Source organism: Polypterus senegalus, chromosome 12 (genome assembly GCF_016835505.1).
Source record: "Polypterus senegalus isolate Bchr_013 chromosome 12, ASM1683550v1, whole genome shotgun sequence".
NCBI classification, from domain to species: domain Eukaryota; kingdom Metazoa; phylum Chordata; class Cladistia; order Polypteriformes; family Polypteridae; genus Polypterus; species Polypterus senegalus.
The window spans coordinates 77,567,520-77,590,362 of NC_053165.1; the positions used below are offsets into that span (position 1 = coordinate 77,567,520).

A 22,843-nucleotide genomic window follows, 5' to 3' on the forward strand; every position below is an offset into this window, starting at 1 on the left:
GATGAAGTGAAGGAGATGAACCTTTACAGTCAAATCAGAAGGAGATTAAGACGTGGCATGGAAACGTCTACAATTACAAAAGGGGAAGATTTGGTTTTGGGAATTCTGGGGGGTTGTTATTTGTTATAATATTTCTAAATTGCTTGAGCTTCTGTAAAAGCTAAGCTTCACCTTGGGATGGAGAAAGTACGGCCAATCCCTCCATGCACTGTGAATCCCAGCAGTTTACCTTCAAGTAAGTTCTTCAACACGAACACAGAGACACACCTGGGGACTGTGAAGGGTACATTTTGCACAAAAGTCATAGGGGTCTTTACTCAAAAAAACCACAGATACATGGAATAAGTGACCAAGTAGTGTGGTGGACAGCGGGACTTTGAGGACCTTCAGAATTCAACTTGAAGTAATTTTGAATAATCGAGATAAATAAGACTGGCGAGCTTAGTGGGTCAAATGGCCTGCTCTCATCCCGATCGTTGTAACGGCCCACTTAATGTATCAGGGCACCACTCTGTTTCACTACAGCTGAATGAGCGCCACCTATCTGTCACAGAAAGCAAACCACACCACCTCTGAGTTCAAAGGTTTCAACTTTTATTTATGCCACATACACTGAATTTGCCTTTGAAGAAACCTTGAGAAGCCCGCTTGGACATTTCACTCTTGGATTTAATTGAATGTTGGCAAGGCAAGACGTGACCATGACAATTTAGTGCATTAAATTCTCACAAATATCATATGAACATGAACACCACTGAATAAGATGGAAGAAGGAAAGGAGGGGAAGGCTGGGGACCGAGAGAGAAAGAGAGCACATGGAGACGACGATTTCGAGAGAAACAAAGTTCCAGTCTGTTTTTTCGTGGAATCCTGGGTGGGAGTGCAAAAATGCAAAATAATAAAAAAATAAAAACAAATGAGGACAACCAAAGCAGCCCCAGTCTTCCTACTGAATTGGGGGGATGAGAAGTGACAGACGGGGGGTGGCAGCCAGGCCACTTCAAGCGACTTCCTCCTCTGCTTCCTCCTCAAATTCTCCCTCTTCGGCAGTGGCATCTTGGTACTGCTGGTACTCGGATACCAGGTCGTTCATGTTGCTCTCAGCCTCGGTGAATTCCATTTCATCCATGCCTTCACCAGTGTACCAATGGAGGAAAGCCTTTCGTCTGAACATGGCGGTAAACTGCTCAGAAATGCGTTTGAACAGCTCCTGGATAGCTGTACTGTTGCCGATGAAGGTGGCTGCCATTTTGAGACCGCGTGGTGGGATGTCACACACTGCTGTCTTGACATTATTGGGGATCCACTCCACAAAGTAGCTGCTGTTCTTGTTCTGGACGTTGAGCATCTGCTCATCCACTTCCTTCATGGACATGCGACCACGGAAAACAGCTGCAACGGTCAGATAGCGGCCGTGGCGTGGATCACAGGCGGCCATCATGTTCTTGGCATCGAACATCTGCTGGGTGAGCTCAGGCACGGTAAGGGCTCGGTATTGCTGACTTCCTCGGCTGGTCAGGGGGGCAAAACCTGGCATGAAGAAGTGCAGACGGGGAAAGGGGACCATGTTGACGGCGAGCTTCCTCAAGTCGGCGTTCAGCTGCCCGGGGAAACGAAGACAGGTCGTGACGCCGCTCATGGTGGCAGAGACCAGGTGGTTAAGGTCCCCATAGGTTGGGGTGGTCAGCTTAAGTGTGCGGAAGCAGATGTCATACAGAGCCTCGTTGTCGATGCAGTAGGTTTCATCCGTGTTCTCTACCAGTTGGTGCACAGACAGGGTGGCATTGTAGGGCTCCACTACGGTGTCGGAGACTTTAGGGGAGGGCACCACGCTGAAGGTGTTCATGATGCGGTCGGGGTACTCCTCACGGATCTTGCTGATCAGCAGGGTGCCCATACCTGAGCCAGTGCCTCCCCCAAGGGAGTGGGTGAGCTGGAACCCTTGCAGGCAGTCGCAGCTCTCAGCTTCCTTCCTCACCACATCCAGGACGGAGTCGACAAGCTCGGCGCCCTCTGTGTAGTGGCCTTTCGCCCAGTTGTTCCCAGCACCGCTCTGACCTAAGACATAAGAAAAAGACTGTGAACAAACTTCCAGGACGGGAGTGTAAATGTTCAGGGCTTAAAGGGCTTTGATGATAAAAGAGAACTGGTCAGCAGGGAAAAGTCACCGGCGTGAGAGTGACGCTACACGTGTGGTGATCTTGGGTACATGGGAGCCCTCCAGAAATCATCAGGAATTGTCAAGTTTCTGACTTTAGTGTCCATACAGAAGATTATATATAGTACTAGCTATATAAGATTATATACAGTGGTGTGAAAAACTATTTGCCCCCTTCCTGATTTCTTATTCTTTTGCATGTTTGTCACACAAAATGTTTCTGATCATCAAACACATTTAACCATTAGTCAAATATAACACAAGTAAACACAAAATGCAGTTTTTAAATGATGGGTTTTATTATTTAGGGAGAAAAAAAATCCAAACCTACATGGCCCTGTGTGAAAAAGTAATTGCCCCTGAACCTAATAACTGGTTGGGCCACCCTTAGCAGCAATAACTGCAATCAAACGTTTGCGATAACTTGCAATGAGTCTTTTACAGCGCTCTGGAGGAATTTTGGCCCACTCATCTTTGCAGAATTGTTGTAATTCAGCTTTATTTGAGGGTTTTCTAGCATGAACCGCCTTTTTAAGGTCATGCCATAGCATCTCAATTGGATTCAGGTCAGGACTTTGACTAGGCCACTCCAAAGTCTTCATTTTGTTTTTCTTCAGCCATTCAGAGGTGGATTTGCTGGTGTGTTTTGGGTCATTGTCCTGTTGCAGCACCCAAGATCGCTTCAGCTTGAGTTGAAAAAACAGATGGCCGGACATTCTCCTTCAGGATTTTTGGTAGACAGTAGAATTCATGGTTCCATCTATCACAGCAAGCCTTCCAGGTCCTGAAGCAGCAAAACAACCCCAGACCATCACACTACCACCACCATATTTTACTGTTGGTATGATGTTCTTTTTCTGAAATGCTGTGTTCCTTTTACGCCAGATGTAACGGGACATTTGCCTTCCAAAAGTTCAACTTTTGTCTCATCAGTCCACAAGGTATTTTCCCAAAAGTCTTGGCAATCATTGAGATGTTTCTTAGCAAAATTGAGACGAGCCCTAATGTTCTTTTTGCTTAACAGTGGTTTGCGTCTTGGAAATCTGCCATGCAGGCCGTTTTGCCCAGTCTCTTTCTTATGGTGGAGTCGTGAACACTGACCTTAATTGAGGCAAGTAGGCCTGCAGTTCTTTAGACGTTGTCCTGGGGTCTTTGTGACCTCTCGGATGAGTCGGCTCTGCGCTCTTGGGTTAATTTTGGTCGGCCTGCCACTCCTGGGAAGGTTCACCTCTGTTCCATGTTTTTGCCATTTGTGGATAATGGCTCTCACTGTGGTTGCTGGAGTCCCAAAGCTTTAGAAATGGCTTTATAACCTTTACCAGACTGATAGATCTCAATTACTTCTGTTCTCATTTGTTCCTGAATTTCTTTGGATCTTGGCATGATGTCTAGCTTTTGAGGTGCTTTTGGTCTACTTCTCTGTGTCAGGCAGCTCCTATTTAAGTGATTTTTTGATTGAAACAGGTGTGGCAGTAATCAGGTAATTGAACTCAGGTGTGATGCACCACAGTTAGGTTATTTTTTAACAAGGGGGCAATTACTTTTTCACATAGGGCCATGTAGGTTTGGATTTTTTCTCCCTAAATAATAAAACCATCATTTAAAAACTGCATTTTGTGTTTACTTGTGTTATATTTGACTAATGGTTAAATGTGTTTGATGATCAAAACATTTTGTGTGACAAACATGCAAAAGAATAAGAAATCAGGAAGGGGCAAATAGTTTTCACACCACTGTATATATATATATATATATATATATATATATATATATATATATATATATATATATATATATATATATATATATATATATATATATATACACGAGGTGTGGCAGAAAAGTAATGAGACTGGCAACACTGCAAGTGATCTGGCACCGCTGCGCTGTTATCCTCGATAGAGCACGTGTATCAGTACCCTCTCATAGCTCAGTGCGAGTTTCAACTCCTTCCGTTAACTACGTGATTTTTGTGACTGCTATTAGCGAAGTTGTGTTTTTGGTTGTGCGTCTCGCAAAATGGAACCGCGGAATTTGGAGCAACGTTGTGCCATTAAATTTTGTGTTAAGCTTGGAGAATCGGCAAGTGTGACGTTTGAAAAGTTAAAACAGGCCTATGGGGAACATTCTTTATCCCGAGCTCAAGTTTTTCAGGGAGGCCTTCAACTCGAAAACCAATGAAAACATCGAACGTGTGAACACTCTTGTGAGATCAGACCGTCGTTTAACATTAAGAATATTGAGTGAACAATTAAATTTGAACAGATTTACCGTTCATCAAATTTTAACTGAATATTTGCACATGCGAAAGGTCTGTGCCAAAATGGTGCCGAAAAACCTCACAATTGAGCAGAAGGACAATCGAAAAAACGCATTCCTGTGGTTCCCCAGCCCCCTTATTCACCTGACCTCAGTCCGTGTGACTTTTTCCTAAACTGAAAAATGTCCTCAAAGGACGTCATTTCGGGACTTTAGAAAACATCCAAAAGAGTGTAACGGACATGCTGAAGACCATACCGGTTGAAGACTTCCAGTGCTGCTACCAACAGTGGGAACAACGTCTCCATCGGTGTGTAGCTGCCCAAGGGAACTACTTTGAAGGGGATAACATTGATGTTTGAAAAAAATAAAAACTTTGGTAAATAAAAATCAGTCTCATTACTTTTCTGCCACACCTCTTGTGTATATATATATTATATATATATATATATATTCACAAACATGCGCATGGGAGGCAGCTAAAGGGATTGAGTGAAGGCAGTTCGGAGACATGCCGGGATGTGGCCGAGTACACTGACTCTTTTTCTCCTTTGCCTGTAGACCATTCCCGGGGGATTCCACCTGGCTCTCCTGACATCACTTTTGGGACCAAGCCAATGGAAGTCGACCACACCAGCTCCGGCCCCTCTGATGTCACGTCCGGCTGTGATCCAATGGTTGAAGACCACGTGCTTGATCCTTATGACCTCACTTCCTGTCTTCCCCTTTAAAAACCTGCCCCTTTTCCCTTTTTCCTCAGTCTTGTTTTGGACTCCGTTGTATGCACTTCAGTGCTGGTTATTTTGACGAAAACGACTTTTGCAGGCAGGATACCAGATTACACGGGTGGCTGCCTCAAACCTTTATCTGTTTATGTCTCATTTTTGTGACAATATATATATATGTATATATATATATATATACACACACATATACTGTACAATCCCTCTTAACCGGCCACCTCGGGACTGGACCCATGGCCCGTTGCCATTTTGTCCGGTTAATCCGACGCATGCCTATTTTCATGCAGAAAAATATTTCTAAGGTATGTATTGTACATCTTCGACGTTCCTAAAGAAACCATATCCACAAGGCTTCATTCACGATTTCGCACACTGCTTTTTTTCTCGTACAATGACTGGACAGAATTTTATCAAACTCCATTTTTGAACAGAAATCCTTGACTCTTCGCCAGTTGTTTACCGTGTTTTTCCCAACACCAAGTTCGGCACCAATTTTCTCCACCAATTCACCATTATCCAACCGCTTAAGCGCCGTAAGATGCGTATCCATTGAAACTACAATTTGTTTACGTTTTGTACTCATCGTAAAGGGAAACAGTTCAGTAAAAAAATCACAAAATACTCCCCACTTTAAATTCCGAGGACGTTTGCTTCAGTCATACAAAAGTTGCATTCTTTTATTCGTTCCACGTATTCCGACGTACTCTTTTTAACTCCAAATCGTTGTTTTATTACTCCCTCCACTTGTACCTGCCTTCTAACTTAAATGTAGCCTGGGTGTGTTCGACAACGATTTGGCACTCCACCCTACTCCTAGAACAAATAAAAGAACTCGGCTATACTCATCGCAAGCTAGCCAGATTGATTTGTAGAAAACTCATGAAGGAATATGTAAACGGAAATCACTCGAGCGTAGGAGCCATCTCAACTCCCAGGAAAGAAGGAAGTGCATACATATAATATAAAGAAGAACTCAGGATTAAACAATTTTTTTTACATTTTTTTTTTTTTTCAGGCCAGTTAATCCATCGGCCGGTTAATGCAAGGCCAATTAAAAGGGATTGTCACACACGTGCGCATGGGTGGCAGCTAAAGGGTCTAAACGAGAGTAATTCCACGCCAGACCAGGGGGTGGCGGAGTGCACTGACCTTTTTTCTCGCTTTCCTGAAGACTGTTCACAGGAAATTCCGCCTGACCCTGATGATGTTATTTCCAGCCCTTGTAATGATGTCACTTCCTGTTCCGGCCCTTTTAATGACGTCACTTCCAGGTTTAAGCCTATGGAGGAAGATCCTTCCGGATCCAGCCCCAGTTGACATCATATCATGTTCTGGTCTTTTGAACCGCCATTTAACAAATAGTTGATCAGTTCTGTTCTGTTCTGGACTCTGTTCTGTGCACATCAGTGCTAGCAATTTACCTTTTTGCAGCCAGGGAATATTATACGGGTGGCAGTCCCAATCCTTTTAATGACTCTTGTGTCTGCTTTTTGTGACAACATTTATATACACATATATATAGGAGGACAGATACACTAATACATATCTCTCTATTATAAAAAAAAATCCTGGGAGAGAAAGACTAGGGAGACGAGACATGATCTTCACGTTAAGATCACGGAAGACACTTAAAAGACCTGCGAGATGAAAGAGATTGGCCACAGAACATCTTGCAAGGACCTTAAACACGACACTTTGTGCCAAGGTATTGACCCAGGACCGTTTCGCGGAGACGTAGAACATGAGATTCTTACAAGACATGCCCTGCTTACAACCAAACAAGAGCAGCAACACACTCAGTCGTGCAAAGGCTTTGAGCAGACACAGATCCAGGGCTCTCAGCGCGTATAAAGTGTATAAGGACATTATGTTATAAATGAAACGTCGCCGAGTAAGCGAAGAAGAAAGAGCAGCACGAAGAATAGAGACTCAAAGGCGTTGGAGACAAAAAAAATGCAAAAAAGAAAAAGAATAATCAAGGTGCAAATTCAGAAAATAAGGAAAGTAACAATCAGCCCGGAACAAGTGGAACTGAAAAAAAAAAAGCACTTGCAATTCGGCTCAGACAAAGCAGAACTTCATAAAGACGTTCATAAACGTTGGTGCTATACACATGCAGAGCAGGTTAGAGGTTATGAAGGCAGTGAAATTCAAAAGGCTCAAAAAAACGTTGGTGTGATACACATGCGGAGAAAGTTAAAGAATATGAAAGCAGGAAAATCAGAAAGTATCAAAAAAAGAAAGTAAAGACAGTTTGACATCCATGGCAGAGCGACGGGCGCTGAGCAGACTCCTGTCAATCCACTGAACAGGATCATCTCCAGACAGACTGCTGTCACCATCCTGCTCCACTGACGGACTGAGGAGACCCCACACTATGCGACTCGGGGGGTAAACGTTAACATTATACAAAGTTATTGTCTGTCTGTATACCTGCATTATCATCACTCTGATATTTAATATTGTTCTTTATCAGAATGCTGCTGCTGGAGTATGGGAATTTCCCCTTGGGATTAATAAAGTATCTATCTAAAGATTGAAGTAGTGCAAACAAACAGAAATTATTACTCAAAAAAAGGGAAAATAATCACCACAGACCAGGTGTCTTTGAAAAAAAAAACAGGATAAAGCGAGGTCAGAAATAAAAGACAAAGAGTACAAAAAAAAAGTAAAACGTCATAAAGAGGTTGAAAAACAAGGGGGCCAAACACATGCAGAGCATGTTAGAGAAAATGGAAACAGTGGAATGCAAAAAAAAAACAAAAAAAAAATGTAGGCGCGAAACACACGCAGAGCAAGATACAGAATATGAAAGCAGAAAAAAACGACAGTGTCAAAAAAAAAAAAGAAAGTAAAGATCGCATTAGCGCAAACAAAGAGAAATTATTACTCAGAGAAATAACGAAAAGGCAAATACAGATTGAATATATGGACACAGGTGATATGTCAGAAGTATGGAAATATTGTAAGGCTTTGAATTTTAAGTCAGAGAATTTCAAAAATGGGGTTTACCTCACATGCATTTATTGGTTACTTTCCAAAAAAATGATTAACTGCTAATGATGTCGATGGCTGTGTCTGTGCTGAAGTTCCAAACAGAGAAACCTATTCTGAATTATGGTAATAATACGCATCTCATAGAGCTCATTTAAAAGATTCAGCACATTGGGACTCGAAAGATTCCAAATATTGTTTTTACAGAAGTTCTGAAATAAAAGTGAATCTTCTTCTCCAGCTGAAGAAAATAAAAGTCTGGTTTGGATTTTACACATGCCTCTGTGTCAGTCTGTGCCGGGTCGGGTGCCATATAGCGCCTTTCTCACAATATATATATACATACATACTTACTGACATGAGTGCCTGAGGGAGTGCAGTTGCTCACAGCCTCCTCTCATTTACCTGCAAACCAGACAGATGACGACTCCTGCAACAAACGGACTTCACTTCTGCTTTTACGCTGAAAGCCCCGCCCCGTTGGCCCTGTAGGCTACGAGAAGTCAGCACTCATTTGTGAACCTGAACTCAACATGGACAGAGCTCCACCGCAAACAGCAGACTCCCTCTTCAAAGGAGAGGTAAAGGGGTGTGTTGTCTAGACGACGGTTTTGGGCTTTATGTTCACATCCATTCTGCTGTTGTGTTTTGTGTTGAATGGGGCACCTGGTTTATCAGCAGATTTGGTTTTTGCTGCAGCTTATCTGAAGTTTTTATTTTATTTTTCCTGTCCTCCCAGGCAATCTGACCTTTTAATCAGACTCATCTTTAGAGACTTAACAAACAATTCTATAGAAAAGGATTAGAATTTTCCATTAATCATATATCTCTCATAACTTTTTTGTATGGTATTTATTCATTATGATTATCCATCCATTTTCCAACCCGCTGAATCCGAACACAGGGGTCTGCTGGAGCCAATCCCAGCCAACACAGGGCACAAGGCAGGAACCAATCCTGGGCAGGGTGCCAACCCACCGCAGGACACACACACACACACACCAAAGCACACACTAGGGCCAATTTAGAATCGCCAATCCACCTAGCCGGCATGTCTTTGGATTGTGGGAGGAAATCGGAGCGCCTGGAGGAAACCCACGCAGGCACGGGGAGAACATGCAAACTCCACGCAGGGAGGACCCGGGAAGCGAACCTGGGTCTCCTAACTGCGAGGCAGCAGCACTACCACTGCGCCACCAAAATTGTTTTTAAAATTAAAATTGTTTTTCTTTGCTTGTAATTATTCTTTGACATTGTGTAAAGTTACATTCTCTGTAAGAAAATGTGCAATAGAAAGAAATGTTTTTGCAATCTTCACCCCTGTCATTTTTCTTGTTACATATATATATATATATATATATTAGCCCTGCCCGGCTCCCAACTCCTGACATCGCGCTTGCTCCTCCCCTCGGCCCGCAGCCTCTATCTTGGATTAGCGTGAACATATCACTCCTGCAAGTGACCTATGATTCTTAGTACAATGAGAGAAGTTGCAAAATCAACCGAAATGTTTAAGCAAATTATGGAAAAAACCCGATCTGAATCCGTGAAGTAGTTCTCTCGTGAAAGGCGGACAGACAGACAGATGCTGGATTTTATATATATGTAGTGTGTATATATATATATATACAGTATTAATAAAGTATCTATCTATCTATATAAATAGAGAGAGAGACATAACTATGTATGTGTGTGTATTCTCCATCTAAAAGATGATATGAGTAGCACGGGCCTCACACCAAAAGAATGCTGAGGACCACATTCAGTGGATTAAAAAGATTTGGGGGTAACTGACCAATCAATTGACTTCTGTAACTGTCCCACACTCGATGATTTGGTCTGTGCCAGTCTACCCACAAGCCCCAAGCGAGTCTCTTCTTCTCCCTGGGTGCACATGAACATAAAAACATAAGATGGGCACTCAGTGAAAGTGAAAGTGCAGCTTGAACGTATAACTGCTAACTAAGCTGACCAATTTCCCAATGGGGCGTTTTATAAAAGCCCATTAGGGTCTTCATTTCATCATCATGATTCAGTAGTTTGTTGTGAACTACAGGCATATGGAATAAATTATGTGTCAGGCGCTTTAGCACAGAGCTCACTTAATGACTCAAAGATGGGTGGTTTGCCAGCCAGCGTAGTGCAACACCACAATGTTTGCCCACTTGGCATAATGCGTGTAGTTCCTAACACTGTTTGGGAAAAAAATGAGGAAAGCTCCAGTATAGTTATCACTATTCTACATAGTGCTGGGTATTTGGAGGCGGCTGGGCAATGATCCTTCATAAGAAGGGCACTCTGCAATATACAGCCCAACACCCTCACATTCACTCACCGGAGCCTTGCTATACATGTAGTCAGTCCCTTGTGCCCCTACAATAGTTGCTCACGCTAGTGCAGTCTTTTTGCAGCTCAGATGGCTCCCCAGAGGTCGGCATCAGTCCTGGTGGATTGTATGCTCACTTTCACTGAGCTCCAGCTTTAATGGACACTGACCAAGAATAGCGGATGTAGAAAAACATCTAGAGAGCCAGGCGAAAACTGCAATTTTAGATCTGCCATTGTGCTGGCGCTTCTTTCATGAATTTGTGACCGCATTTGTATTTCTACAAAAATGTGTCTTTTAGATAATGTACTAAGTGGGTCACATTCACTCTGAATGCTGTGTGATAAAGATCATATATTATTGTTGACCCCATGAGCTTTAATATTAAGCTCAGTGGTCCACAGCACACTGATGATGCTCAGCAGTGCCATTTAAGGAATGAGAATCAGAAAAGCTAAACAATGTAGGAAAACAAAGTGGGCCTCAGGAGCAGTTTTCAAAAATCCCCTCACAATGGCAGGGTGATGGTTGTATAATGTTGCTTAAGTGCAAACTAAAAATCCACAAGAGCATTAAGAATGGCATGATGGAATTATACATAACAATCAGAAGAAGAACTGAAAGCAGCGGAAAAGTGAAAAACAAACAGCCAGTGCCAGCGACACTGCTTGGCAAAGTTGTGCGGCACAATGGCAGATAGACAACTGGCAATTACCAAATACAAAGTTGTCGGGTCTGAAGATCTGTCCAAAGGGGCCTGAGCGCACAGAGTCCATGGTCCCAGGTTCCAGGTCCACCAGGATGGCTCTTGGCACGTATTTTCCACCTGTTGGTACAAAAACAGGAAGACGCAATGGTTACAGCACATAGCAAGAACATCCTGAAGCAAAAACTCTTGGAGCAGATAGATAGATAGATAGATAGATAGATAGATAGATAGATAGATAGATAGATAGATAGATAGATAGATAGATAGATAGATAGATAGATAGATAGATAGAATGAGAGACACTAATAGATAGAGAGATAGATAGATAGATCAAGCATGTACGTCTGCAGTGCACTCAGTTCTGCATGTTCTTCTCAAGAATGGCACAGCTCAGTCAACAGACTGGCACATTTTCAGTTCACTCTTCTAAGTAATAAGCTTTCACAAACAAATGAGCTTCTAGATGGTTGCTTTAATGGCTCGCAGCCCAACAGATACCTGAGGTTCAACTTGTCTGAATTGCTTTGTAACCACCTTGCCATGGCACTTGCAGTAAATGCAGCTACTTGTACATACAGTCGTATCCCAATGTGACCACGCTTGACTCCATGCCTGTTTATTCAGGCTACACCCATGTTAACTTGTGGTAGAAGGGGTACTAAGACATCAGTCTGCATACCTGAGCCAACACAGCTGACCTGATGCCATCTAAACTGTCAGGACAGTGGTATACTGACCCGTGTATATAAAGCCATCCCATAACTAATCAAACGAGCCCCCTCCAATATACACACTTATAACTAAACCAATGTAGTTGAATTTACGCCATCTAAAATGACATTTCATGCATGCATGCATACTTACCTCACTACAGCTGAGTTCACATAATTTAGCCTGGCAAAGCAGGTCTGGGTTAACATACCCAATTGGTTTCCCAAAAATAACGCCACTTCATCTTATAGACATATCCCTGAGCCCATTTATTTGACTTGATGACATCTAAACTAGCAGAGCACCATGATGACTAATGAAATGAGCCCTGTGTCTGTCATGCCATCCCATCTCCCAGATGCTTCACTGTAGTCAAGTCTGCACCATCTACACTAGCAAAGTAGGCCTGCAACATACCCAGTAGGACCCCATAAATAATGGAAGTTCATCTTACACTCATATCCACAGCTTATGCCGTTGACTTCTTGTCATCTACACTGCCAGGCCATTGCAGGACACTCTCTGTATATAATGCCATCTGGGCCCATGTACACTTCAGTTCATGCCATCTACACTGGTAAAGCAGGATGGTATAAAGTAATCAAATGAGATCCCTAAGATGGCATTTCATATAAGCAGCTCACTTGACGAGTCACTGACAACTCACCAATATCTACCCTGATGCATTCCGTGTGTCCATAAAATCAACTCCACTGCCAGAATTGGACCACTCTGCCACCTACCCAATGTGCCCACAGTGCTCTGCGTCATCCTATCTGAAACACAGCCTCCTTCACCTCTGTAACTGGTCTTGTAACATGTGCAGTAGCAGAGGAGGAGCCCAATAACTTAAGGAAATGAGCTTCCAAATCTAACGTGAACACTCCTTATGGAACATTCATGGAGCCAATATGGCCGACTCAACACCATCTGAGGAATCCTCTGAACATAATGGGATCTCATCTCACGTACTTCTCCCTGCCTTGTTTTGGCTGAACCTACACACTTTAGACTGACAGGGCAAGACTATATTAATGTCCATAATAGACAATTCTATGCCAACTACACTGCCAGGGCAGCACTGTGCAAATGACCCCTCTGTATAGAGCAGCACCTAATGTCACTGACTGTGTGCATCCCTGCATTACTGTACTCATCCTCACACCATCTACACTGCTAGAACAGGACAGCAGAAATGAGCATACCAGACCTAACTCCATCTCTTCTCACATATTTGTTTACACTCATTTAGATGATGCCACCTTATCTCGTTGACCAGGGCAGTACCACACAAACATACCAAATGAGCCCCCATATGTTACATCATCTGTTCTGAGACTGTTCTCTTCTCGACACTCCACTCCAGCTGTAATGGTGATGCCAAATGAGCCCTTCATACCGGACACAGGTAACCGTTACACAATAGGGTGGCACAGCATTAACGCGGGGCATATGCATCATAATCCTATGGGTGCTGACCTGAATACAATATAACAGATTTTCACAAAGAGACCACCACATCACACAAAAAACACAACAAACAAGAAGCCACCCATTCAAAGAAATAAAACACTGCAGTTAAAATAAGACTTATGGTATATCAGATCATGCCTACTGCATATGAAAGTAAAGCAACATTAAGAGTTGACAAATGATAATAGGAGCAAAATAGACCCCCTAATTAACCCTGTCAATCACAGAAACCCTGATTATGGAGGCACTCTACGTTCCTTTAAAATAAATTTAAGAAACCCCGTTAAATGCTATAAATCACTCACTGCCCATAACTGGGACTGTGAGAACATGTAACGCTATAAATGTAATACATTTAATTTTAATACACATCGACAGTGTTAAATCCCGCCACTCTCATCATCCTCCATCACTTAAGCCCAAATGTTGGTTTATCTCTTCTGTGTACAGTATTATGTTTGATCAAACTCATCACTACCAGTACCTTTGTGTTCCCTGCTAGAATCGATGTATGTTTGTTGGCTGCGCTCTTCCGCGTTTGTTTTAATGTGATGTTAAGATTCCTATATAAATCCTAGTGACAAACCGTATTTCCCACTTGGGACAATAAAATTGAATTGAACTGAATGGCCCATCACTGGCCGGGCAAGCTCAAGTAATTGCTACCGCCGCCAAATAAGAAGAGTGTCCATTAAATCAGAAGAATTCGACCAATAGGACACGTTCATGGAAAACAAATAAATCAGAGCCAGCCTGCCAGCTGCTGGTCCCTCAGGGATGATGAAGCACTCGACGTAAAATGCCAATCCCGACGGACATCGGGCTGCGAAAACGCACCACCCCCCTACCCCGCGGGGACGCTCTCTGAGTCTGAATGCAGTGTAACGCTTGCAGTGACTTGCTCTCAGTTAGCATCTGTCGTTTGTTTGTTTCTCGTGGACCGTCAAAGTTGGACAGTGGAGTCATCTGTTTTAGTCAGGCGCTCGTGGCATTGCTGTTTTCTGTGGCGCCATTAAAAACGCCATTTATTCCAATAGAAGTCGGAGTTCGGACTACTGACTTGCGAGCCATACGACTTACTTCGAGCACTTCAATTCCCAGAAGTCAGCTGGAGCGCGTAGGGGCCGATGGGAAGATGCTTTTCTGGGCGCGAAAGTTGGGAGGCGGCGCGGTCCGCCACCCATGGGGTCAAAGTGCGTGTGTGTACGCGCGCATAGCGGGTGGGTGTCACACGAAGTGGCCGCACGGTGTGATGTGGATGAGGAACACGAGGTGGGCTTCCCTTTGTCGATAAAGTGCGTGACTAGTTAAGGTAGACGCGTCCTTGGTTTATTTTTCTTTTGTGTTTTGTACTTCGTTTTCAATAAAAATGTGGACCTCGTCGTTTTGTCCCAGGAAATGTAACCGTTAGGAATGTAATTATTAACGCTAATAGCTGCGCTACTGTGTTGCCTTGATTTGATTGCTTTGTGTTTTAATGTTATTTATTTTTTTTTACTTTAACCAACAGCCAAACGTCAATTAGCCAACAGATGAGCTGACAAAGGTGCTGTTTGCACCTGCGTCTGTCATATGACATTTGTGTCAATAAAATATTTAAAAAGAAAGAATGTGAAGCAAAATCAGTTATAATTAAATCAAAAGTCTGTTAATTTGCAGCGGTAACTAGGAAAGTGCCAATCATTTTCTAACCCCTGAATGGGGTTGTGGGGTCTGCTGGAGCCTATCCCCACTGGCATAGGGTGCAAGGCATGGAATAGACCTTGGGCAGGGTGCCATTCCACCCGTCAGGATAGGAGTTTGTTAATTTATTGTGTTTTCAAAAGTACCGGAGTATGACTTTGGTGGTCAGTCAGCACTGGAGCACTAATGAGACCCACCATCACCAGGGGACATTTCACACATGAGTTATGACCTATAATGATGGCTATAATTTAAGACACTGGATGTTTATTAAAGTAAAACTTATTTAGAAGACTAATAACAGTTAGAATGAGGGATTAATTGAACCAATTACCTTTTTTATTTTTTCTCCTCAAAACTTTGATCTTGCAAGCTGACTGTTAAGATCCTGAACTGAGAACCTATTGGGTGAGTTCTATCTGAAAGGAGACATTCGACTGTCTTCGTTACTCAACCAGAAGAAAATGTGGCGCTTCCAATGAGTGACTACAAACCTGGTATCGCATTAATAATAGTCTGTGTTTTCACTGAAGGAATGGCTATAAGATGAAAATATACAAGTGGAAAACACATTTGTAGAAATCTATGAGGTCTAGAAACAGACAGCAGCACATCGCTCTTCCACCAGTTATTGATTCCACCAGTTTTCATTTATGTACAGATGTGTATAGAAATGCCAAGAGGGGGCAGTATCGTGCATGTTCTCTGCAGTCCACCAGCAACCCACCTCTCTAAGAGCAATCTTGCTCCTCCACACACTCCCAAAGCAATTGTGCTATAAAACGTTCTTTCCACCCTGACAGTTGCTGTATAAAACTGGAGCATACCTGTGGCCTCGTTGTAATAGACGCTTATCCGCTCCAGTTGTAGATCGCTGTCCCCATGATAGGTGCCAGTTGGGTCAATTCCATGCTCATCACTGATGACCTCCCAGAACTGGAAAAGAGACCAGACAAAGGTCAGACACACTTAAAAACACACTCAAAATGTTGATTGGGTGACAGTTACTGAATAGGCAGGCTTGGCTAAGTCAGGAGGACAGTGGAAGGAAGATCAGAAACCATCTGTCAGTTCTGTAAACTAAACCCTACCTGTCAGGCAATAAGCAGAAGGCAGGATGTCACCCTGAGGGGGACACCAGATTGTCACTGGACACCTGCATGCTAAAACGCAACAGAACAGACTGAGCGCAGAAAATAAGCAGCAATTGGCATATAAAGGGAAGTGCTGTCATTTTGGACCTTTACTTGGACAGTCATTCAACCTTACCCTCATGCTGGATGGGCAAAACTAGAGAAAAACATACAATCAAAGGAGCCATCACCAAGGTCTTGGCATGTTGTAATCATGATGCTGTTAAAAAGACAGTGACATCACTGTAACAGGTTCAGTATGGAGACACATTCTAATATATGATAGGGGGGCGCCACTGAGCTGCAGTGCCAGCCTATAACTGAATTTAGGCATCACACAACCTCTTTGTCTCATTTGCCATACCAGTGAGTTCACATACTGAGCTACCAGAAAACCTGTCTCACTTGGGAAGGACATTTTATATTCGCTAACAAGTAGGCCCAAAAAACAACTAGAATATCTGGGTGTGTTTGTGCGTGTCCTGTGGTGGGTTGGCACCCTGCCCAGGATTGGTTCCTGCCTTGTGCCCTGTGTTGGCTGGGATTGGCTCCAGCAGACCCCCGTGACCCTGTGTTCGGATTCAGCGGGTTAGAAGATGGATGGATGGATATCAACAGAAGTGTCTGTTAGAAAAAGAATTATGTAAGGAAGAAAGATTATTTAGCATCTTTCATAATCAGGAATATTCAAAGTAAATATCAAAGCATTTAACTTTATCAAGAAAGAAAGAAAGACACTTGTAGGATCTGAGGCGATTGCCTAGTTTGTGTGCCAGACATCCCCTCGGTCCATTCCCAAATGGTCGCATTTCAGCCACATGCATTGCGACAGCTTTGCTTCCCACAAACACCCGTGCTGGCCAGCGTGTTGGCCTCATTAATAACTAATCCTCCTTAGCAGGCCAGTCACATGCAGAAGCCGACTTGCGCTGGTCAGTGTGAGCACACACGTCACCGCAGTGAATTGCCAAGCTATTCAACAGTCAGAGGTGCATGCAAAATCACTCATGGATAGCAGGCTTTAAACGTCCCCTGCTTTGGTATGGAGGACGCCCACCAACTACTGGCAATGCCTACGTGCAGCAAGCATAAAATTAACGAGTTAAGCAGATTCCCACGACTCCCGGCCCTATGTAAATGAATTAAGGGGGGACTGTGGCTATTGGTGCTCACAGTTGCGCATTGTCAGGGTGACAGAGCATACAGTCAGGAAAATGAGATGTAAATGAGCAGCTCCATCACAGCACAGCAAACACGGGGTCAGGGCGGAGCAGCGTGGACAGCTCCCAGTGGCCTCAAGCACTGACTTTCTCTTTAAGGTTTGGAAATGGCACTTGAAACAAGTGAAATTCATTCAGTTATCACCGTTTTTACTTGAATGACACACATTGTAACCTCTGCAGAGTACACTGTAACTTGTAATGATTTAAATTCAAGAGATTAGAAAAGAACATATAATGACATTTTTGAACAATAAAACAGTGATCTGTAATTCACAAGGCTTCATTTATGCACCATAACTGTAAATTAAAATATAATGAGGTTAATGCAAACTGAAGCAAATTCTCACTGTCACAGATGCCTTAGTAAGGGTCTGTGTGTCCCGTCTCTCTCTCTGCATGACACTCGGGGGGCCGTCCCTTCTCCATTACTTTCTTATAACTTCTCTATCTGCATTAAATCTCTAAAAATTTACATTAATGTTTAATTAGGAACCTTTCCTATATATACTGTGTTCATGTACAGTATGTGTATTATATGAATTTATGAATATGTACTGTAGAATATGGCAACATTCTATTTAATGTTATATTTATATCTCTCACTAATGTATAATGATTCATCCATTTATGTCTATCAAGTATTTTTTATGAATGAAACATAAATCTACCCATCTGTTAATGATACAGTGCCTTTCATATTTAGCTGTTTCTGATGCAGTATTTTATATACTCCTTTCATGTCTCTCTCATTTTTTTTCCTGTATATTATATAGTTATGTTCCTATCTCTTTTTAAGTGTTGTGTTATATAGTGTCTTTCTTTTCCTCCTATCACTCTAGCTGTTTATTATGTTGTGCCTTACCGATCTGTTTGTCTCTCTGCTGTATTTTGTGCATTTCATATCCATGTAGTAATTTTCACACTTGCAGTATCTATCCCTACACAAAACTAAGGTCAAGTCAACAGACAATTTAGACAGTTTTAGTAGTCTGACTGTAAAACACAAGATGGCTGGTTCAGTTCTTATGACCTCCATCTACGGTGATCCCAAACAAGTCAGTTCACAGACAGTGTTAGAAGGGATGAAATGTGCCATTGTAGACTGTCAGTCATTTTTATTACTTAGTTACATTAACACATTAAATAAATTAATGTAAGTGTAAAGATTGCATTTCTTTAATGAATAGCAATAGGTCACTGACCAAAACCTTTGATGTTGTGCCAGTGTTACTGCTCAGTTTTTGTGAGTTCACTGTGTTTGTATCAAATGTAATAAGAGCGTCCTATCTGTCATTCATATAGTGCCGTTCATATCTATCTATCTATCTATCTATCTATCTATCTATCTATCTATCTATCATATAGTGCCTTTCACTTCTATCTTTCTATCTGGTCTGGAAATACAGTCCTATGGGCCAACCCAATTGCATAATTAAAAGCCAATCCTTTCTAATAACTGATCATCTTTCATTTAATGGCCTCTTAGTGCTTTCATTCTGCCATGTCAACTCATTGTTTATCGTAGATTTTTTTTTCCATTTCCAAGGGTGTCATTCAGATGATTTACACTCTGATGTGGATGAATAATTCTCAGTCCTTCTTTTCTTTCTCTTCAGTTTTCTTCCAAATATGTTATTAAACCAGGTAGTTCACAATGAATACCCACAAGTGTAAATGGAAACACATTAGAATGTGAACTACTGGTTTGTTTGCATATTATTTTGGATAAGGATCAGTGAATGTAGCGGTTTATGACTAAAATAAACAATGGGGATCTTAGCAACTAAAATGAAGCATAAAATGTAATTTTTAGCAATATGTGTTTCAACAGCAGTAATTCACTTCTGATTATGAACTTGGGATGCACAAAAGCCCTGCTTGATTGACGTTGCAGACCCCTGAGCTATATAGTGCCTTTCAAATCTGTTGATTTAAGATTATAATGCACCCTTCCTAATTATTTTTTTTTTCTCTCTCTCTTTCTAGTAATGTATTTATTAGTTGTTTTTTTATTCATTCACTTTTAAGCCTCCTGTACAATACTAGACGAAGTGTCAGGGGGCTAGCAGAAGTGAGGGCCAGATATTAAAAGGACACTTTATTTATCAGCCCCCAATACAATCCCACCGCACGCTAAGCTCCACCGAGCCCACAGCTGACAGCCCAGCTATCCCCCTTTCGTGACTTGAATGCAAAGGGGAGTTGCAGGCTGTGAATGTCTTCAGCTTCGACAACAGGCTCCCCATCCCGCCTCATAAAGCCCCGCTCTTGGGGGCATTACGAATCCCTCCAGATAATTTCGTAAGAAAGCCAACAGCTGACTCGTGGCAGGTGCTCGATGCTCGCAGCCCGGGCGGACAGGTGTGCAGTGCGCAGTCCAATGCAAATATAGGACGCGTCAAGAGGGAACGGAGCTCGAATACAGCAGCTCGTCCCCGGCCACTCCCCGCATCCATCTTTTCTATTAGAACATCGATGGGGTGGGCAAGACGGAGATCGCAACGGGCAGATTTCACATTTCATCCATTATTTTTACGTCAGTGTAGTTAAATGGACTTATGCCATGGAATGTAGTGCCTTTTTTCCCCCACAACAGCAAAGTAGGAACTGAGGCACACAAGAAAGGAAACGATACTGAAGGACCAAATGGAGATACAGCAGCCCGGCACTCGGAGGAACTGAAACACCGCACGCGCTTTTTGTTCACGACGTGCTGCTCACTCCCTAACATCCACGATAGGTGTGTACCGCAGATAGAACCTGTACGGATCCAAAAATGCGGTGCCACCGGTCCAAAGCCTGTGCAGACAAAGGGGCGACCGGGCTGAAGAAGCGGAGGCAGCTGCCAGACGGGGTGGGGGTGGGGGAGGGGGCGCGTCCATTCATTTTACTGCCCCACATCTTTTTTTTCTTCATGTTAGTACAGTGGGAGAGGAAACCGCAGTATGTCCTGAAATAATGACACAAGGCAGGGACAGTCAATGGACGTGTCACTGCTGCATCGCCAGTGTGAACTCATGTATATTTAAACGAATATGCGTCAAGACACACCGATCCTTGAAAGTGACAGTGTCTTCAAATCACGGACATCCACCAAGTAAAATCGGGCTAATGTCTGTAGGAACGTGAATCGGCCGCCTCGATGATTCATGAGTGCGCTTATTAAACGTGGCTCGGCCCCCGCACCACCCCCCGGCACTACAGCCTCAGATCGCCATTTTCTAGGTCGATTTAATCCTTGTCTCTTTCCCCATTCAAACTGCTCGTCCTCAGAGAAAGACATGATCGGCTCATCTGCGTTAACCAGGGTCTCCTTACAGGCTAACGGACCGGAGGTTAGCTACCCGGCGCACAGAGGCTTGGCTTCGTTGAATAGAAGCTGCCCGTCCACTCACACTGCCTGTCACACTCCCCCATGTCACACTCCCCCAGTACCCGGCGCTTCACTCGCTCATTTTAATGTTGAGACCATTCTTTGTTTTATTTGTTACCTTGGCTCCAATCTGGTTTCCGCACTGGCCGGCTTGCAGGTGGACAATTTCGCGCATGTTGAGCAGCTGGACTCTTAGCAGGGACGATCAGAAATAAAACCTCGGGCTGTCACTCGCCACTAAAGCCGCTATTGTGTCTCTTCGGCTCCGCTCCGTCCGGCCTGCCTGCCTCACCCAACTCGAGAGCGCGCTGCACGGGACCGTCACCGGCTGTCTGTAGCGCGCGGTGCCCAGCTCTGCTCTGAGCCGCAGCGTGACGTCATGAGAAAGTCCAACCCTAAAAAAAAAAAAACGCGTTTGCTGCGGGGATGAACACGAGCGCTTCCGAGCGAAGACAACAGCATGCGTGTTCTCGTCCCGGGAGTTCTGCGCAGTCAGCAGCGCTTCTGTTTAACCACGCGAAAGGAGCTTTATAGACAATTAGTAGTAGTGAATTGATTCGTTTTTGAAAGAGGGTTGTATCGAGAGTGCTGCAGAAATGTATACGTCATTCAAGTTTTAAAAACGAGTGTCACAAAGCTGGCTCACCGTGTTTGGACCCAAGTTCATTTCTTGGTTGAGTTGCTTTTAGCATATTCTCCCTGTGTTCACATGAATTCCCTTAAATTGACCAGTTATGAATGAATATCCGTGTGTGTGTGTGTATGAGTTTGCCCAGTGAAAATTGGTCTCTACCTTGAACCCTTTGCCATCAGATAAGCTATGACTGCCTCTGTCTTTGTAATGGAGAAAGCTGTTTCAAATAATGTTTGTGTGTTCTTACAATACTTGTGAAAATGAAGAGACATAGACAGAGTGTGACATTTTCCTTCATGTGTCACCTAATGGAGCATCCTGACATTTTTAGGGTCACTGCAGGTAAGGGGTGGAGGGACTAGCTATGGCAAGTATTGCCAGCCGACTGTGAAGGCCTTTGTGCCAGGGCACGTCCTGTCATGACGCATCAATGTCTGATGCCAGTCTGCTGAAGAATGCGACACACACCTCAATGCAAGCTTTGTGCTGCAACAATGCCGGCAGCTTTCGGAGACACCATTTGGCTTGTTTCCTAGCAACGGGGTGGAGAGATCTCCTCCGGTCCTCGGTGGCGGCCAGAGAAGGAAAAGGATAAGTGGGGACTGCTGATGGCTGGGATAGCCAGGGTTCATGCTACACAGACATCTGGATACGATCCATGAAGGGATCTTTATAGGCGTGTATCACAATACAAAGGCCATATGTCTCCTGGTGGACATGCACAGACACTGGGGCTGACATCAAAGAGGCAGAAGGCTGGAGGGGGGTGTATAAATCAATAATCAATGAGGCCATATGACTGACCTCGGGTCTCTTCCTTTGTAATGACCACTCGGCCTCTGCAGCTGAGCCCATCAACTTCTCAGGAATGAAGTCATCCATCCAAACGTACAATTAGATAAGGGAGTGCCTAATGGCAGGTGCAGATTGACACAGAGACTTGAAGACACTGAAATACAATTTGATGGCGATACCAGTAGAAAAGAGGTCTGCACACAAAGCAGCGTCCACCTTCTCAGAGCGGGGCGGCTTGGCCCTGGCCGGATTTCCACAAATGTTTCAGTTTCTCCGGCCCGCCGTACACGTCTACCCACTCCATTATCAATCTGTGTGGTATGTAGCGCCTCTACTGGAAAGATGTGTGAATTACAACATTAAGATTGAATATTAAAGGAAAGCACAGGCACAATTTTAAAAAATGGCCCAAATATCCATAGAAGATGAATTCCAGAAATGTTAAGTATGCTAATGAGGTACCAGTACACATAGCAATGATTATCTATATGTAAATGAACAAAGTGTAAAGTGATTAGAACTGCAAATACTCATCAGTTACAATTTCACACTACAGGGTGCCAGTCATTGGCATGGCATCATTGGCTGTTATGATGTCCGCTAGACCAGCTCAGTACCATTCAGTAAAC

At 43.4% G+C, this 22,843-nt stretch overlaps 1 protein-coding gene across 1 annotated transcript; it reads right to left on the minus strand.

The window, feature by feature from the left end:
* Positions 1-573: 573 nt before the first annotated feature.
* On the minus strand, positions 574-21,133 carry LOC120541106 (tubulin beta-4B chain-like). The gene is made up of 4 exons (XM_039772420.1): positions 20,904-21,133; positions 15,884-15,992; positions 11,196-11,306; positions 574-2,058 (listed from the first exon to the last, which is right to left on the minus strand). Exons 1-4 carry the CDS (start codon positions 20,958-20,960, stop codon positions 1,001-1,003), a joined length of 1,335 nt encoding a protein of 444 aa, XP_039628354.1. The 5' UTR covers positions 20,961-21,133; the 3' UTR covers positions 574-1,000.
* Positions 21,134-22,843: the final 1,710 nt, after the last annotated feature.